This window comes from Antedon mediterranea, chromosome 3, assembly GCF_964355755.1.
Source record: "Antedon mediterranea chromosome 3, ecAntMedi1.1, whole genome shotgun sequence".
Classification (NCBI taxonomy): Eukaryota; Metazoa; Echinodermata; class Crinoidea; order Comatulida; family Antedonidae; genus Antedon; species Antedon mediterranea.
Window position 1 is genome coordinate 37,941,992 of NC_092672.1, and position 19,180 is coordinate 37,961,171.

General features: G+C 32.3%; 1 protein-coding gene across 1 annotated transcript; it reads left to right on the forward strand.

Annotated features, from left to right (window-relative positions):
- The first annotated feature begins 290 nt into the window (after positions 1–290).
- On the forward strand, positions 291–17,907 carry LOC140045513 (large ribosomal subunit protein uL16m-like). Its single transcript, XM_072090450.1, has 5 exons — positions 291–435; positions 1,176–1,268; positions 1,563–1,711; positions 15,674–15,836; positions 16,771–17,907. The coding sequence occupies exons 1-5, from the start codon at positions 366–368 to the stop codon at positions 17,064–17,066; spliced, it is 771 nt and encodes a 256-aa protein (XP_071946551.1). The 5' UTR covers positions 291–365; the 3' UTR covers positions 17,067–17,907.
- Positions 17,908–19,180: the final 1,273 nt, after the last annotated feature.

The window sequence follows — 19,180 nt, forward strand, 5'->3', positions numbered from 1 at the left end:
AAAGTTCCACTTGACATTTACAATCCTCAAAATATCTCTTTCAAAATAAATAGAAAAACAATATTCATTATTTTCCATTAAAAAAAAATCCACTGGCGCTAAATTGGGTCCACTTGAGCACAGTGTATTAAAATACGAAAAGATTGAAACTTGAGTGACTTTATTTCTATTTTATATCAGCTCCCCTGGTGCTAAATTGGGTCTACTTGAGCAGTTACCGTAGTACTATTTCTATTATTGAAGTTAATAAAGGCATAAATGGCGCTCCTTAGAGAAATAGAATGCTCCAGTCCGTCAGAATGACGCTCTGAATACTCATGTAGCGTGTTATAATAATAATAATTTTGTTCCAATTTTCCGTTATAATGTTACGAACTCTACAAAACATTAGTATTTCTTTAGTTAAAAATCCACGACTGTTGTACTTTAGTTTTGGTAAGGCAATATGATAAACATAATTAATTGAAATATCTAGGCCTAGTAGGCTGGGTCCTTGTTTTTGACTAGCCGCGACGACAGACCTGACCGAGTCAATATTAGTAGCGCCTGATATATAGGTAGGCCTAGGCCTAGACGGGAGTAGGCTAGGTAGGGTAGAGTCACCTCTAATTTTGTTAAGGGAAGCCACAAATGGTACAGCATGCAAGAAACATTTAAATTGATACTTTTTTAAACTTTTAATTTTTTTAAATATTTTATTAATTTAGGCCTAGGCCTAACTAATTAATATTATTAGGGCCTACTAGGCCTATTCTCTAGGCTAATTACTAGGCCTAATAGAATAGTAGCCTGTCAGGCTGTGGATTAAGCATTAATAAGTAAGCATTTTTTAAGCCAACATCTCACTAAAAATAGTGTAACCGATTCCATTGGTGGTGTTCAAAAAGAGGATTAATAATAATATACAAATTTGTTTCAGTTACAGTAATTAAAGAATTGTTTTACACAACATAGTTAACTGTATTTGAGATAATATATATATAGTTTAAATACTGTATGTAGAAATATCAGCAATAATCAAGATTTTAATTTAGAAATGGCTTGCCACCGTCATTATTATTTATAACATCAGGCATTGACTAGTTTCAGTGGACATGTGTGAGTGAGAGAGAGACCAGCGATTTCCTTGCCTGCCTCATATATATTTGATATATGTTGTTTTTATTTATGTTTAGATTGTTGTCCAACGTCATTATACAATAGTCAATCAGTACCAGTTATTCAAGTTGCTTCTTTAAAGAATCTCAGACCATTGGATTCATACGATGGTTAGTCTTTATCCACTTTAAAATTAATTAATTAATTACATATACAAACAACAAGTACCTTGAATTTATTATTTTTAAAGATCAGAACTTGAGAACTGCAAGTTCTTTAGATACTAAAAAACTTATCCTATTCATCATTGTTTTTGAATTTCATAAGCGCCATGGTTGAACTTTATAATTAATTTGTTTTATAATGGTAATTAATAAGATAATCGGTTTTTTTATGTTATTGTTCATACATAAAATATTCAACATGTCATAATCTTAACTTTTATTGCATAATGTTCAATATAGACATAGTGATGCCAGAGAAGCCTAGACTTCCTCTGTTACTCAAAGTTCCCAATGTCATGAAGCCACTGAAAGAACCTAGAAAACTTATTGATTTACGCGGCCCTGCTACGGAAGGAACAGAGCTGGAGCTTGATCAGTTTGGTTTGCAGGTACAGTAGAACTCACTTCATTTGAATAAAAATACTGTAGAGAAACTCTTATTTTGCGCATATTATACTGAAAGCTCTCAATACTGAAAGCTGTAAACATTAGTACCCCACTCATTTCAGGGGCAGATCTAGGATTTTGATAAAGAGGGGGACGATATGGGAAAAATAATCGTCTAGGGGGGTCCGGGGCACCCGGCGATAGCATCTGAGGCGTTTTGGCCAGTCGATTCTTGTCATATAATTATCTGAATATAGTGGGTTTTATAGACCATATCAGGGGCGGTCGCAGGATTATTTTAAGGGGGTTGTCCGAGAGTCCAGGGCCATAATAGAAACCAAGTATTTGCGCCATAGGCCCCCCACGGTGTGTGGTGAAGCGAATTTTGTTAAATAACACCTCTAGGTGGCCGGAAATGACACTATATCTATCGGGCTACAGTAGTAAACAGCAGTATTTATCCCATATATTTTTTTCTGCTGGCAAAACACACGCTACTAAGGATTTTTGCGTTTAAAATGCGAACGTCAGAGAAAGTCCCAGACGAAGGTACTTCCGGTAAGGTAATCAATTAATACAAATTAATTACTAGGCCTATTATCAATTAATAATTTTTAGTAGTAGTACAGACAAAAAATGTGAAGCTGCTGCTATAAATATTGAGCTGAATTGTAAAATTATGCTAAATAAGTCAGTAAAACAACACTTCCCAAAATTCATTTTCATTTATCCACTATACTGTACAACAGTGTTGCTTAATCCACACTCTAGAAGAGAAAATATGATCGAAATTTGCAGAAAGAAAGAAATTAAACACTGTTATTTCAAAGTTCGGAACGTCCGTAATTACTACAGAAATTCGGCCCAATATTACGGACGTTAGGGAAATGAAGATAAAAAAGGGTACTACGGAAATACTTAAATGATGGAGAATCCCTGGTAAAATGCAATAATTACGGACAAATCAACGACCCATATGACGGGCTTTTCCACGTACTCTATATTCTCATGACACACACAAGCAATCCAAACAGTCAGAAATTCATTCTGAGCATGTTCAGAAACATATCTAAAAAAAAATTGTGCACGGTTAATTTTACGCTACAGTCAGTCAATTTACATAGACTCTTCCAACCCTGGACTTCTATAACGTTAATGGTTAATATATCATAATGAAATGGATCTAAATTTTAACTTAGTGGCAGAAAAAAACATTTAGTATGAAATTAAGGGTGTTGCCTGGGCAACTGGGGCAACACCCCTGCGTCCGCCCCTGCATATTTAATAGCCTTTACGGAACTGGTTTTTTTTTGCGCCTATAGCCTGTTTTCCCGTCGTGAATTTTTACACATTTTTTACGCGATCGTTTTTTTGGTTCTTTCGACGTTGCTGGGACACATGGACGTGAAGTTTTGCAAAGTTACGGGTTTTGATGCTTCAGCAAAGCCGGCCCAGGACATGTTTTCGCTGATATCTTAATCTAGTTTTTACACTAAAGACAAACATTAAATTAAATTGTTTTTATATTAAAATTTAGTTTTGCACTTGTTATTTTGAAATATCAGACCCCAAAAACATTGTCACGTTGTAAAAAATCAAGAATTGTCAGCGCGTACGTATTTTTTCGCAAACAATGATGACGTAATTTATGAACTATTTGATTGGTCAGTCTGTTTTACCGATCGTTGTAAAACGTTGAAGTTGAACTTGTTTAAAAAAAAAAAATTGAAGATTTCAACTATTTTTAATGTTAATTTGTACCTCCTTTTCCGGTAAAATCGTTGATAAAATCGTATGTAAATGGGTGCATAATATATATTTAAAAAAAGGTGGGGGGGGGGGAGGCCGGGGGCGGCCCGGCAAGACACCTACTGTACAATATATTATTAGTTTCATATGCTAAAAATAATACTAGACTATAAAAAATAGTCTAGTTAGTAGTATAAATTCAAATATTTTTCTGTACTAGTTAAACTTGATACTATAAAGTAAGGAGAAATTACTGAATGATATAGTGAGAATTCAGGGTGACCGAACTTTGTAATTATGTTTCTCATTCATCATCAATTCTCAAATTACATTGCAATTATTTACCAATTTACTGTTAACATTTAAAACATATCATGTGACAAGTCAATGGTCGCTATTGAACTTATTACATTTAGTAGATGTAATAATTCAACATTTACATTAACAAACTGGAATGAATTACTTTATTCTTGTGATTGTAATCACATTCATGCTATTCTCACCTGATTCCTAATCCTAGTGCTGTACCTCCACATACTATCTAGTTCCGAAGTATCATAGGAGTATTTAGTAATACAGCAGCATCACATGTGGTGCCTGTATCGTGTAAGGTTACTGTAGGTTAAAGGTTACTGTAGATACATGTGAAACACATGTGATGGTGTATTAACAATTATTCCTATGATACTTCGAAATCGGCTGCTATTCTTTTCACAGGATCTAGAAATTAGCATTTACTGTTTGGAAGTCCTTATATTACTTTGCAATTACTTAACCCAGCCCTATCAAGCATTTCCTTTCAAAATTTATTGTTTTGCTTCTATTGAGGTGTGTAGTTAAACCGTGGACCTATAAATTAGTTAGGTCCATGGTTTAACTAACGTGCAATCAAGTTTAAAAGGCATAACAAAAACTCACAAGTACTGGTATTCAGAGGTTTATACATAAATGCAGTGTTGAAATAAGTTGGCCTTATAATAAACATTTTGACTTAAAGTAGGTATCCCAATGAAGCGGATTTTCGTTACCGTGATTTTAACACGTTCGTGAAATTTCAAAAAGTGACGTGTCTTTGAAGTTAAAAATATACTATTTCTGATATACACATGTGAATAAAAATTATATGTCTGGAAAGATCTTGTTTAAGGGATTATTTTCATATATTTTTAATCTATGTTTATTAAATATTTTAATAGAAAACGCGAGTTAAAAATGAGGTACAAAAGCCGGCGAGCCGAAATCCGCGCGCTAAAAATAACTTTGGAAAACACCTACCCATTTTCAAAACACGATCGCACGAGGTCCATAATAGGTGGTGGAGTAATTTTTGTTGCATGTTATCAGGCTTTAAATACTCTTTATTTTGATATGTAAATCGGTTATTATTATTATGTACATCCGCCTCAAATGTCAATTTTAACGATAACAATTGAATTTTTTAGTCTTTCTCATTATCAAAATCTGGCTAATTTAGTATTGAATTGAAGCTAATTTAATTTATATTTCTGTTTGATAAACCACATCGTTTTATTTGACTTTGCGTGGACCTCGTGCAAAGAGGCCAACAAGACCAACCACTGAAAAAAATAATCCCTACCATAAATATCAGTGTTTACCATTTTCCTTACGGGGGGGATTCAGTTCTCCGCTTATTACTAAATTATCGTCGCCCAGACAATGTGCATGGTATGCATGTATTAGCGCGTTAATTAATGATTGGATAACCCCTGCAGTGGACTGTTCCATTTTCTGAACTAGTCTTCGCTGCACACGAGGCATGTCGAAAAATGTCGCCTCTCATGGAATATTTGCTTCGAAACGTCAATTTTACCGATTTATTAAATTATTTAATTGGAATATTTATAAATCTACTATATAAAGCAAGTACGTTAGGAAGAAATGTACCGAAGAAATTTAAGAAGCTTTGATTTTGCTATGCAGCGGCCGTAAGCCATTCTATGTAGGCGGCCGAAACGCGCTTTGGCCTGTGTTGCCGTTGTATGTCTACGCTGTTTCTAGGCCTAAATTTTATTCCGTATATTTCAATTCAAAGTGCAACTTTCGGTTAGAATAATCGAAAGGGAAATAAAATTAAACATGTTAACATTATACCATTGAGGTAATTACTTTGTTAAATAAAAAATTTCTTCCCGATATTTCTTAGGCAGAATTTAGCGTCAGGCTTTTATTTAGACCTTAGTTAGCTAGCTCTGAGACAACAATCAAAGAGATTGGAAACGCTAGCGATTTCCCTTTGTGTGGCACTTGCCGCCAGGTTCAGTGTAGTATACCTCTTTGTTATGCAAATTAGCTAAGTCACCGGCCAATCAGCGAATTCGCGCAAGCGCAGATTAACTGTTTATCAAAATCAGTGATCCATGAAAAAAGTTTTTGGAGGGGTTTTTAAATCTCGCGAGCAGGAGATAAACAACGAAATATACGGTAAGACTATAGGTGTTTATAAACATTATTTATGTTGTTTAAAAATGTTAAATTAGGTATTAATTTTTTCTGTAAAAATGATTATTAACACCAGAGTACAACACTACAAGAATTAATTGAAAAAAAAAGATTTCTTTGGGATAATTATCAAATATTAGCCTACATATAATAGGCCTACAGCAGCAGTAGGCCTATTCATTTAGCCAGGCCAGCATATTTATTATTAATTATTTATTAGGCCCCTATATAGGCCTAGGCTAATTATTAATAAATACTAGGCCAAGGCCCTAGCCTATAGGTGTAGTAGTATAGTAGGCCTAGAGGTTAGGTTCAATAAGGCATTCATTCATTCTTAAGTGTATGCCTATAAATAATTATTAGGCTATGTCACATAATGTTAATAATTTTAAATCAGGGTAAATTAAAGAGCAATATACGATATAAATAAATAAGAAAGCTCGTCAATTAGGTTTTTTTTTTCAGTTATGGCAACAAAATCAACAGCCTGTAGGCCTAGTCCTTTACCACTTACCACTGCCAAGGAAATTAATGAAGATTTGCCACACATGGTGACAGATGCACTGAACATATTAGTAACCGATGACATTCACCATGCATCATGGTCCAAGTGTGGTTTAGGTGTGATCTCAATTGCAAAATCAATATTAGAGAATCAATCTGAAATAAATATGTTTTTATCGGAAGAGATTATGGATAGTCTGCTGCAGCCCACAGCTGCAGATATCCTAAAAGCTGTTTTCCAGCTGAGGATAAACAGAAAGTTTATTCATGATTTTTTGAATAAGATAATTACTAATATTAATAATACAGAAACTGAAAAGGAGGCTTTTGTTCAAAGATTTTTGACCTGCATAACTACATCATTTTTTAAACGACAAAATGAAAAAATTGAAGTAAGATATAATATGGAAATAGAGTTAGTAACTACAGCAGACAAGCAAATCATCCATCATATTACAGGTTCTATTATAAGAAAATTGAAAAAAAGGTACATGAACAAGCCAGTTGAAAGAGAGATGCTTAGCAATCTGACCACTGATAATGGTGTAGACAGTAGATGTTCATGGACACAAAGTTTGGACAGAGGCGGTTTGATTTACCCCTCAACAAAATTTCTTAATTTAATTATTTTAATTGAGCGTTGGATTAGGGAGTTAATAAACAGTGAAAGTTTACAACATGATTCTTTAATTAACATAAAGTCTACAATACTAAAGTATAAACTGGTAACACATATATGGTGTAACCTTATAACCTCACCAAATACACAGAAATGGATAGTGTTGGACAATGTTGTTGAGTTATTTTTAAAAATTAGAGGGTTTGCTTTAACTGAACAACTTAAAAGCAAAATGCAAAAAAAACGAAAGCAACAAAAACTTGCTGCCGGAACTAAAAAAGCATTAAGAAAAGAACTAAAAGAATTAAACAAGTAAAATGAAAAATAAGCTATACGCTGTAATTTATTAACTGGAGTACTGTAAATGTTTTGTGCAAAATAAAAAAAAAGTCAAATTTACTATTATAAAATGCTATTAAGACTTTTTTACTCTGCGTTTAAGTGGAATGTTTAAATTTTCTTTGTCCAATTCAGACATAATTCGCTTAGTGTTGCCTCTTATGGGTGCAACTGCTGCTGACCCAACAACCCTAAGTGTATTTAATGTATGTCGAACATTATCAATTGTTGGATTGTCACCTGCTCCCTGTTTGTGTCTATAATGTCCAAAGTGCTGTTCGAGTACATCTTGATTAAACACACACGTATTTACAAATTTGGCTCCTTTTCCCAACAAATAACGAACACATGCTACAATAGAATTAATGGTGATATGAAAGCCATGTATGGTTTGCTGACTTAGTAACATACGCTTTCTTTCTGCATCAGCAAATTTTCCTACTCGTTCTTTTACATCATTTTCCCATTGCTCAAGGTATCCTAAAAACTCTGTCTCTAAATATGAAAGTCTTGGATCATGGATGTCTTTGTATGGATTTAAGTCTGTGTTTCTGGATAACTTACCAGCGTTATTGTTTCTTGTATTTAAGCAGTCAAAAAAGCGATTCATGTGAGTTATGAAGGTGATTGTTTCTCTTGCACTGTCACCATATACTTCTTTCATGTGCTGTGCAACTCTGTTACTGAAAACTTGAGCAGCTAAATTGACTTTCATCACACTGAAAGGGGTGAGGTCAATATGTGCTCTTGTTAGTTTTGTTTTTTTATACAATTTTCCTTCTGTGTGTTCTTCAAACAGTTGAACTAAACTCATCCATGAAATGTTCTGTCCACCTTTCCACAGATTTCTTGATTTTTTGTGACTACCAGAATTTGAAAAACAATTTCTAGCTGTTTTTAGCAGATGAGGGACATCTGAAATAAAATATAGATTCCGATTTGGAGCAAAAGGATTTGTACAACTAAACTTGTTTTTAAGCCCATGAGAATCAAAAAATGATCTATTCTGGCTAGCACCATCACATGTAAGATACAAAACTTTCAGTCCAACATCTATTTCAAGTAGTTCAATGGCTCTCCATAAAATTGTGTGGAGATCTTCAGAACGTAGTCCATTTGTTGCAAAAACTGCCAATGGAAATTTTAAGTTACTTGTTGCCCCTCGTACCATAATAACTAATGCACTTTTTGCCATCTCATTGGTGATTTCATTTTTCTTATTTTCAATTTTGTGAATCTCATTGCTAATGTTATCTAAATTTGTAAATCCAATCAATTCATTAGTGGAGGCAGAATATACCAAGTCTTCTTTTATTTTAATTTCATCCTGTAAAATTCCAACATATGATCGCCATTCTTCAGTAAAGAGTCCTTTTCTTTTAGCCTCCTCGTGTAGCATTTCTAAAACTTCTTTCTGGTAACCTAATTTACTATCAATGACGTGGCTATAATCATATAATGTTCTTTCACTTGGTAAACTTATAAAACCAGTTTCTCTCAGTGCTTGATATGCAGTTGAAGATTTAGATTTCAAGTACAAAGCCCATTTCACAATAATAGGATGCCACCTCATCTGTCTTTTCTCTTTTAACTTGTTGAATTTTAATTGTTCTTCCCAAAATATTCTTTGAAATGAATCAGGATCTCGAAACAAATTGTTGAAAGCATTTTCTCCTTCTTGAATAATAGTTTCTAGGTCACCATTAGAATCATCTGTCAGTTCATTGTTCTTATATTTTTGATTAATTTCCTGATTAATTAATATTTGCTTTTTTTTTCTTTCAACACTTTGACATTGTTTTTTTAGCATCTTACTTTTAATTAATAAATCATTTTTAGTCAAACTGGAATTAGGCCTTTTAGATGACAATAATACTTCAAATGACTGATTGTGTTTCATAGATTTTCGCAATGATCGTCTGTATGTTGCACAATGGGGGCACCTGTTTGTTAAAGTAGTTAAAAGGAAGCAGCGATCAGTTCGGATTGTTTGTGTGTATTCTGCTCCACAATCATGTTCCACATACTTGTTTTCCTGCAATGCAGTTAAGTCAGGATTTCCTATGCACACAGTATATTTATCAAACAAGAATTTTAAAAACATGAATAAATGATTAAACACATGCACCTTCCGTATACTTTCAAATATTGTATGATTATCAGGTAAGCGCTTGTTATGAACGATTACGGTTATATTAAAGTTTTTGTCAATGGTAACTGCCATCTTAACAGAAAAAAAACGTTTCTCATAGAACTGAATGAGTGTCAGATCACTAGTTGCCTTAATGACTTCAAAACCAATGTTATTCAGCTTTTCTTGTTTCCTTGTGCAATCAAATCGCAACTGCTGGTATGTCACATAATTGATGTTATCTTCTGTCTCAAGTTTTGTCAATGAAGATCCAAGTACTAAATAACTCTCAATTGGTTCCTTATGTTCCTGCAATACACACAGAAACACTCATTTATAACCACACTATAATGATTAAATACTTTATACAATCTTTTTACACAACCTATGTACTTACTTCAAGCAGTGGTTCATTGTGTACACTATGAACAACACAATCACAATTTGCAAAATTTCCAGTGAAAGTCACAATGCTTAACTTGCTCAATTGGCTGACGAGTGAGTGGTTTTCGTTGAGATGGAAGACCATTAACACAATATTTGTATCGTCTACCAATTAATGCTTTTCTTTTTTTTCTTGTCATGATCTGTTATAAATAAAAGAAAACATTGATCATTGGTTTGCACTGGTTTCTGTACATGCATTTCAGGCACTTACTTCTAGGCAAGAAACACTAAAGCCCCACTAAGCAATATAATAATCCCCCTCACCCTCACCCCCTCCCCCTCACCCCTCCCCCCTCACCCTCACTTCCCCAACCAATTTTGTTTGACCCCACCCAACTACCATTCCATACTACTGCACACCAAATAGAGCAGTAAAAACAAGTTTGGAAATAGGATCAATTTGATTTGACAAGGTAAAAGCTAGCCTAGCCTAGACTTAATTTAGGCGAAATTACGCTAATGAATGCATTATGAATCCCTGTGACTAGCCCTGGCTAAATAAGGCCATGCGATGACATTGGGCCTACGCTAAGGAAAATATATTGAATAAATACAAATTTCAAATGATTAAAAAATACACGCATACCAACATTTATATATTTAACTATCATTAAAAGGTAAGTAAGTGATACAATATCATAAATAAGATAAAGATTTTTTTGTTCCAAATGTGACACAATTACGATTGTGTATTTAGCGTATTTAGCGAAAACTTTAAAAAACCAGTAAAATCATCATACTTAATTACATATTAAACATTACTTTTTCCTAATAAATTGTACATCATACCACAGAAAAATAGTTATTCTATCATAATAAAACTCATTAATTACACAAGAGTGTCTTTTAGTAAAATTGCAATGCTCTCAAAAACTGGTGTTTTAAGTAGCCGTTCCGACAACGACACACTAACCCAGTCTAGATGGGGTAGTCCATCTACGGTTGTCTACGAGTCTAGAACTACCCTACTTTGCAGACCAAGTTCTACTAAAACAAGATTAATTTTTCTTTTTAAAAACAGTTAAATACCAAACATTATTTAAAACTCTTACCTTTTAATATCCTAAAAATATAATTTGAAGTTCAAATTAAGCGTAATTTGCTGAAGGAAATCTGGTAAACTGTTACTATCTCGTATATTGCGAAGCGATCGCGTGCGATCTCCGTCGAGTGGATTTTTCTCGAGCGCACACTTAATTTACATAACAATGAAACTACTAAGACGAAATAAGTAGATCAAAGGGAACCGACAAGCGTTTCCAATCTCTTTGATTGTTGTCTCAGGCTAGCTGTAGGGGCCTATCTTAACTTTTGTAGTAGGCGCGGCCGAGTCTACGTTCGGCCCGGCGCTCCAAATGGAATCGAACACATAATAAGCACGGGCTTAATTCTTATTTTTGGCGGTTCGAAAATCAATTTAAATAATATATGATTATAAATATAACTTTAAATACTAGAATTATTAAAAAAATGTATACTTACGAAAAATAATATTTAATGAAAAGAAACAATACCCACACAGTTTTTTAACGCAATATTTTTTTTTTCACATTTTAACATTTTTTAACAATATTTTATGTTGTATTTCAGAATTACCTACCTGTCAATATAAATAACCTTACTAAAATACATATTACATTTTATGCAATGCAAAAAAAAAGAAGTTAATTCACACATTGGTTCAAAAGTTATGAATCATTTAAAGACAGGAACTTTTTGGGCATTTTTGAGACATTAGGAAAATCACGCGTAAAAAGCCCTCGGACGAATTTTGTAGGGCGATATCTAAAAAAAAAAATGTCGAGGACACCCAAAAAAAATTTTTTCTTGTACAACTCTGTTGTATCTATGGGTTTGGAAAAAATAAGAACTTTAAAATTATTAGTATAAAAGTTATAACCCTTCAAAAATGGGTTCAAATATAATTAGATTAATTAGATTAATTAGATTAATTATAATTTTTCAAGCAAAAATCACTGTTTTTTGGGCACTTTAACGGACCATAACTTTTGAATGGATAATCCGATTTCAATCATTTAAATTGCAAAAGTTTATGTTCAGTAAGTTCCTTCTGATTAACTGAAAGAAAAAGTACCATCATTAATTTGAATTTTTACATTGGGATACCTACTTAAAGGAAAACTCACCAGTACTGGTATCCAGAGGTTTATACATAAATGCAGTGTTGAAATAAGTTGGCCTTATAATAAACATTTTGACTTAGAGGAATATTTCAAATGTTAGTTTCCTTTTTTTTTTCGATTTTACCCATCACAATTACATCCTTGTATGTATAAAACTCTTTCTTAGCAACATCAAAACAACAGTATCCAGGGGTTTGTACGTAAGTGCACTGTTGAAATTAGGCGTTTGTTGTATGCCCTATAATAAGCATTTATATTTGGAGGAATATTTCAAAGGTGGGTTCAATTTTTCCGATTTCACCCAGCACAATTACATCCTTTCTTAGCGACATCACACAATTTCCGATATTTTGTTTTCATATTGGAATTAGATTAGTAATTAAGCAGGACAATTATCGTTAACAGATGTATACTTAGCAGTACTTGAAGTTGATTACGATTTGATTTTGTGACTGTCAAAGTAAATTGAATCCTCATTGATTGCCGGTACTTGCTTATTTTGCTCACTCACTAATTGCATGTCCTACTAACAGTCTGCTGTAAAGTGTTAACATTAAAAGAAATTTATTAAATTAATCATTGCTATGGATGTGTTTATTGGTGGAAATGTTTAGAAAGCGTACTTCAAATGTGGAATAACCTATTTACCTAAACATATTTAGTACAAGGTAATAAAACTTATAGAAAAAAAAACGTTTGGTTGTCGCGATTGGGAAGTACAATAGCCTAGTTAATTTGCTCCCTACCTTTAATTTGTCAGTAATTGTTCTAGTTTCAGTGTTTGTATCAAAACATACATTGGTACATTTACCCTTGTCATAACCCTTTTAAATGAGAACTAGATTACTTAACTAGTTACTGATAGCATTCTTTTAAAATCCATCCTGTAGTAATTGGCTAGTTTGAGCTCGCTGTTGGATGTGTACTGTATGAAATAAAATAAAATAAAAATGTATATGTATTTACTCCTTTTATTGAAACATATAAAAAAGTGCACTGGGAAAAACAAGAGCTGTATCACCAAAGTGTCTCTCTAAATCTCTATAGATGTATTGTAAATATCAACTATGGCAATTTTGTTCACTAGACACAAATGGAGCCAAATGCTACATTTAGTACTCCTACTACTACTGTACTTAGTATAATAGTTTGCTTGGGGTTAGAGTTTGTTTTTATGATAAATTTAAAGCACAAAACACAATCATGTTTCTGGTCAGGTCTAACTTGATTAATTACTGTACATAGGCCAGCTAATCATTTCTGTAATTATGCAACTGGTTGTGGTTTAGAGATAGAGGTGTTTTTAATAATATGATATAATAATATTACATAAGCATTTTTTTTTATATCTGTAGACTTTAGCATTAGGTGTCACACCATTTTGTACCATTTGGAAAAAAAAAAGACTAGTAAGTAGTAGCAGCATTATCATTGAGGTCAAATGGATGACATTGACAGGAAGACCATTATAGTGTCATAATTTAACACATTTTAATTGGTGATTACAACATCACATCAACAATAACAATAATAGAAATCACAGTCTACATTAGCTCATCTTATTTACCACAAAGCTGTGGATTAAGTGAGTTAATCCTTTTTAATCCTGTCAAATTACTTTTGTTAATCCAGACTCTTTAGCATGCTTTCTAGTACTAAGTATGTAATGTCCTTTTTCTATTTGATTCTTTTAAAGTTGTGAGAAAGATTTTATCAGATTTATCATGGCCCTGAGTCAATGTACAGTACACAGTATACTCCAACATTTGACACAGCCTTTAGTCCATTTAGAACAATAACATCTTTTAGTATAGTACAAGAGTAAAATCTTTACTACATTGTAAAACCTAATCTAAGTCAATTAGTTTGATGTTAACAATATGAATAATATATTCATTATATTATGACCATAAGAATTGCAAGATACAGTAGCTTGTTCTTTTTAAACATGTATTTTCCCTTTTTAACATTTTTTTCCCTTCAATTTTTTTGTTGAATATGCCATTTTAATGTGACATAATAGCTATCCACTTCGATAATAAAGTGGGTTAACAAAAATTTAAAATTGTTAAAATTAACCATTTCTTTTGTCTTTTTATAAAATATAAGTGAAATAATAATTGTTTTGAATGGATATTCTTATTTTTTGGTGTTTTTTTTTCACCGAAATGAATAATTTTATCAAAACTGCAAAATGGCTGATTTTATTAATCTTCATTTTTCATGTTTTTGGGGGACAATACATCTTGAAATTGTTTAGTTTTAAATTCGGATTGCTACTATAGTGTGCATCATTGATTTGAAATATTTAGAATTTTAACTTTTAAGATTGTAAAGCAAGCACAATGAATCTTTAATACAAGTGACACACATTTCTTATTCACACACTACAGTTTTACTGTAATCTGTTTACTTTATGAAGCACAGTTTTTTAATCTGTCCAGATTCAACTTGAATAATTATTTTTTTAATTCATTATTATCAATGGGGCGAGTACTTAATTTATTTAATTAACACAAAATATTATGATAAACCTTGTTTACCAAACATTATATGTTCAAATTTAATCTTGCGGGAAAGTGATTATATTGATGTTCAGAATTCCTACATAAATCAGAGAACAAAATGTACATAGGGCATTTTGAATATTATTTATTAAAAAAAATAACATAGCAGGCAGCCAAAGTACATTTACTATTTTAGCATGTATACCTCACAGCAAAACATAGATATAGAAATATACAAAGAATTCAGCTGACTCACTCATACCAAAATACTCTCTTTTCTTCTTTTCTCTAGGTCCAAAATGTCACAAACATTGCTATAGAAATGCGTATTAACACAATAAATATATAATTTTTAAGAAATATATTTACTTTGCTTTTTGTTGTATTCATTGTTGCTTGATGTAACAATATACATTAAAACATTAAAATTGAGTGTAAATCATCAACACTCACTGATCTTTTTGTCGAGAGATCCAAGGTTTTATTTTAGAGTAAATAATTATGAGTTTGTTGATTGTGTGCTTTGATTGATTTAATTAAGGCCTTGATTTTGTTGATGCTGTATTAATAATCTACTGTTGTTGTTGTACTGTATACCTTTCTTCAGACATTAATTGCATCTAAGCGTTTTCATCTAACCTCCTCATAACGCCAACAATGAGATTTGATTTACCTTATGACGTCAAAGCTAAGCAAACTACCGTTTGTAACACAAGTAGTACGTACAAGAAAATCAAATGAATATTTTAGATAAGGATTGCGACCTAAATAGTCAAATCACAAAATCTTATGTGTCTTTAATTAAAATTTATTTTTCTTATTTTCTGTATACAGACAGTCACCAGGAGACTTTCCCATAAACTAGCTGAAAGAATATTTTAATTTGTTGTGTTGACCCTTTAAGATGTATTGTCCCAAAAAAAAATGAAAAATATTAAATCATGTAATTTTCTAGTTTTAATAAAGTTATTCACTTCCGTAGGAAATAAAAACCAAAATAACAAATAAATTCAATTCAATTTTATGTCTTTTACTGTATTTTATGTCTTTTACTGTATTTTTAGGCAACAACTGCAGGATATTTGAAACATGGACATTTTGAGATGATGCGATTAACAATCAATCGTTTCATGGACACTAGGAGAATGTTTGCAATCTGGCGCGTCGAAGCTCCTTATAAACCAATCACCAAGAAGGGTCAAGGTCAGCGAATGGGAGGAGGAAAAGGTTTGTCCAATCCAATCCAATTTTTTTTTACACATTTTTAGAATACTTTCTTTGATGGTTTCAGTTTTTTCTGTAATTTTTTGTAAGGTAGAAAGTCTGCAGAATGTATCTATGAACTAATACTGTATATGACTACCGGGAATAATCTCTAATATAAGTCCGGAAAATTAAGCAAATTATCAAATATAGCCCTTGATTACTACTAGACTATTGTTTATTTTATGTATAACTTTCTTACATAATTTTAAATACCGAGGCAATGTAGTTAGGCAAATTTTACTGGCAAAACACAGACTTCGTAACCAGACCCCCTGAGACTAAACTTCCTCATGGTAGTTATGGTGACTGGATATTTGTTATTGACTAGATAATATTGTTTTTTTAGATAAAAAATCACATTAACATGGCTCCATATTTATTTATACAGCCTACAGCAAACAGGCATGGTGCAATGAAACATACTGTACCAAACATAGCAATTATTAAAACCTAATCCAAAACTCTTAGGACCACCTATCTATAACCAGAACTGATAAAATAATCAACAATATTATTTCTTCCACAATAATTATTTAATATTTACTTTTGCGAGTTATTTAAACAATAATAACCCAGATATCTAAGTTGTTTGCTTGCTTTTGACTAATATTACCCCCAGCTTGGACTATTTTAACTGGCTACAAACAGTATCTGTGTTACAGCCTTAGGCTAAAGATTTTTCTAGTTCTGTGTAGTAACATTTATTTTTTATTAGGTAATCTATTGTATGGTCTATTATAAGGACATCTTTAAGATATTTCAAAATCTTTCTTTAAAATTCTGCCTTGTTTTTAATCTAAGTTCTTTTCGTATTGTTTTTGCTACTTTTGAGTTTGCCAGTCTTTGTACAGTTATAATAGACACTTCTGAGTTAGAAATGTTTGTTTTAATTTAGGAAGTATTGATCACTACGTGACACCGGTAAAACCTGGTAGAATTGTCGTTGAAATTGGAGGAAAGTGCGAATTGCAAGAAGTGGAAAAAGTGCTTAAGGAACTGACAAAGAAATTACCATTTCGTAGCAAAATCGTTACTCCTAAAGTTCTGGAAGATGATGCCATGGAAGAAAAAAGGATCGAGGAAAGCAATGATAATGAATGGACATTTAAACGAGTAGTAGAAGGAAATTACTTAGGAATAAGTAAATATCTTGGTCCTTACGATTACAAATGGTATGGAAAATATAGGTAGATACAATTGTGGACATGGTTCATCAAACAGCCTGTCTATGAGATAAAACAGTTAAATGGGATCTGTTGCTGAATCAGCAATTATGTACTAGATAGTACATTGCTTCTGATGCATTTAACTGATTTATGGTTGGCGACGCCATGTTGTACTACATTAGTATGATCTTATTTGAAATTGCTTTATCCATGTTCGCTATAAATAACACATTACTATTGTTATTTTCACCCGATAACATACTTAGTGCTGAATGCATATGTTGCATTAACGCTATACTCTTAATATATATAATAAGAAAATAATAATAAAGGATATGATGTTGACCTTGCTGGATATGATGTTGACCTTGCTGCTAATAATTGTGATGGACAATTAACGATGTTAACTCTGCTTCTCACAATTAAGCTGCTAAGCTTCGTTTTGTACACCTTGTATATAGATGAAACTTAAAGATGTATTGTCCCCCAAAAACATAAAAAATGAAGATTAATAAAATCAGACTTTAAATAGGCCATTTGCAGTTTTAATCAAGTTATTCACTTCTATAAAAAAAAAATAAAATAATTATTTTACAAATGGTTAATTTAAACAAAAACCATTGTCTGACAGACAATTTAACTATTTTTTGCTTTGAATTACATTTTTTTCGGGTAAATATTTTTTTTTTACTATTATTATGTGACATAAAAATTAAATATTCAAAAACAAAAATTTAAAAAATGATTTTTTCAGGGGAACAATACATCTTTAAGCCTTTTGCAAAGGTTTAATAATACACAACATTATGTATTGAAAATAGAGTTATTCTGACAATAAAACACTAAACGATACTAATTGTACTGTACTAGACTGTATAGAGAAACTTTAATATAAATAGTATACCAAAGTCGATATTATATAACACCTAAATAAATTCCTGTCATCAATGTTAATCAAATGTAGGCCTTGGCTAGGCCTACCTTTTATTTGATTAAAATGACAGGAATCTGTCTGTCTGTTTTATAAAACAAATAATGAATGTTTCATATTCTTGTAATGGTACAAATAATAGAATTTGGTGAATGATGAAAGGTTATATATCAACTCGGCTGTCGCCTCGTTGATATATAACCTTTCATCATTCACCTCATGCCATTATTCATTATTTGTATAAAATCTATTAAGTAATCTGTGTCTAATATAAATATGATAATAATGTTTTATTTTAGAGACGGGATGTTTTTTATTGACTCCTTATTATGTGTGCCGTAGCTATTTAAATTTACTTTCGTCCTCCGTAAAAAGGAAATATATTGAGTGTATTTCATAGATCGTCATGTAATGTATGTAACATAATAGTATAATTGATCAATTTTTGTTAATAGCATAATTCACGAGGTCGAGGAAGTTATCACAACGACGATTGGTTTGTAAGCATGCGCAAATTCATATCGCGTATAAGCGTAAATTCATATTGCGCATTGCGTAAATCTATATCGCTTATATATAAGCGTAAAATACGCATTGCTAGATTAAGAACAGTGTTTCAAAGAACTTATAACAGAAGAATCTCCTGTTCTTCAATTTGCATTCAAAACACAGTATCAGAAGTACAGGGTTAAAAGGTCAAACTGGGCGACGCCATTTCACAGCATGGAGCAGCGCCCCCTCCAAACTAGGAAGTCAATTACTCTACCCCACTCTAGAGTATTAGCAGATCCCCTCTATGATTTTGACTTTCTAATTTGATGCGGGCGCCCTACTTCATGGCTCACAATGGCGCCACCCTTAGCTCTATTCTATCCCACAATGCCTTTCGAAATTGTTACGCGCTTCGGACAGCCTGGGTGCAGTACAAATTTTGCAGGAAAAAAGTATAGGAACATTTTTTTCTGATAGAGTATACCATATAGAATGTCAGAAAAAAAATCCCCATCTTGGGGAAATTTTTTACGGCACTTTTAAATCTATGGCCTATATAACACACACACACAAATGCCTATTAACACACACAAATACCATATATAGGGGATAGGGAAAACCAATTCACGTTTTTTTTTTTACTTGGAGTTGTGTTATGATGAAAATTTGCTGAGGCTTACTTTAATAACTACTTCTCATAGTAGTTGATAAATCGA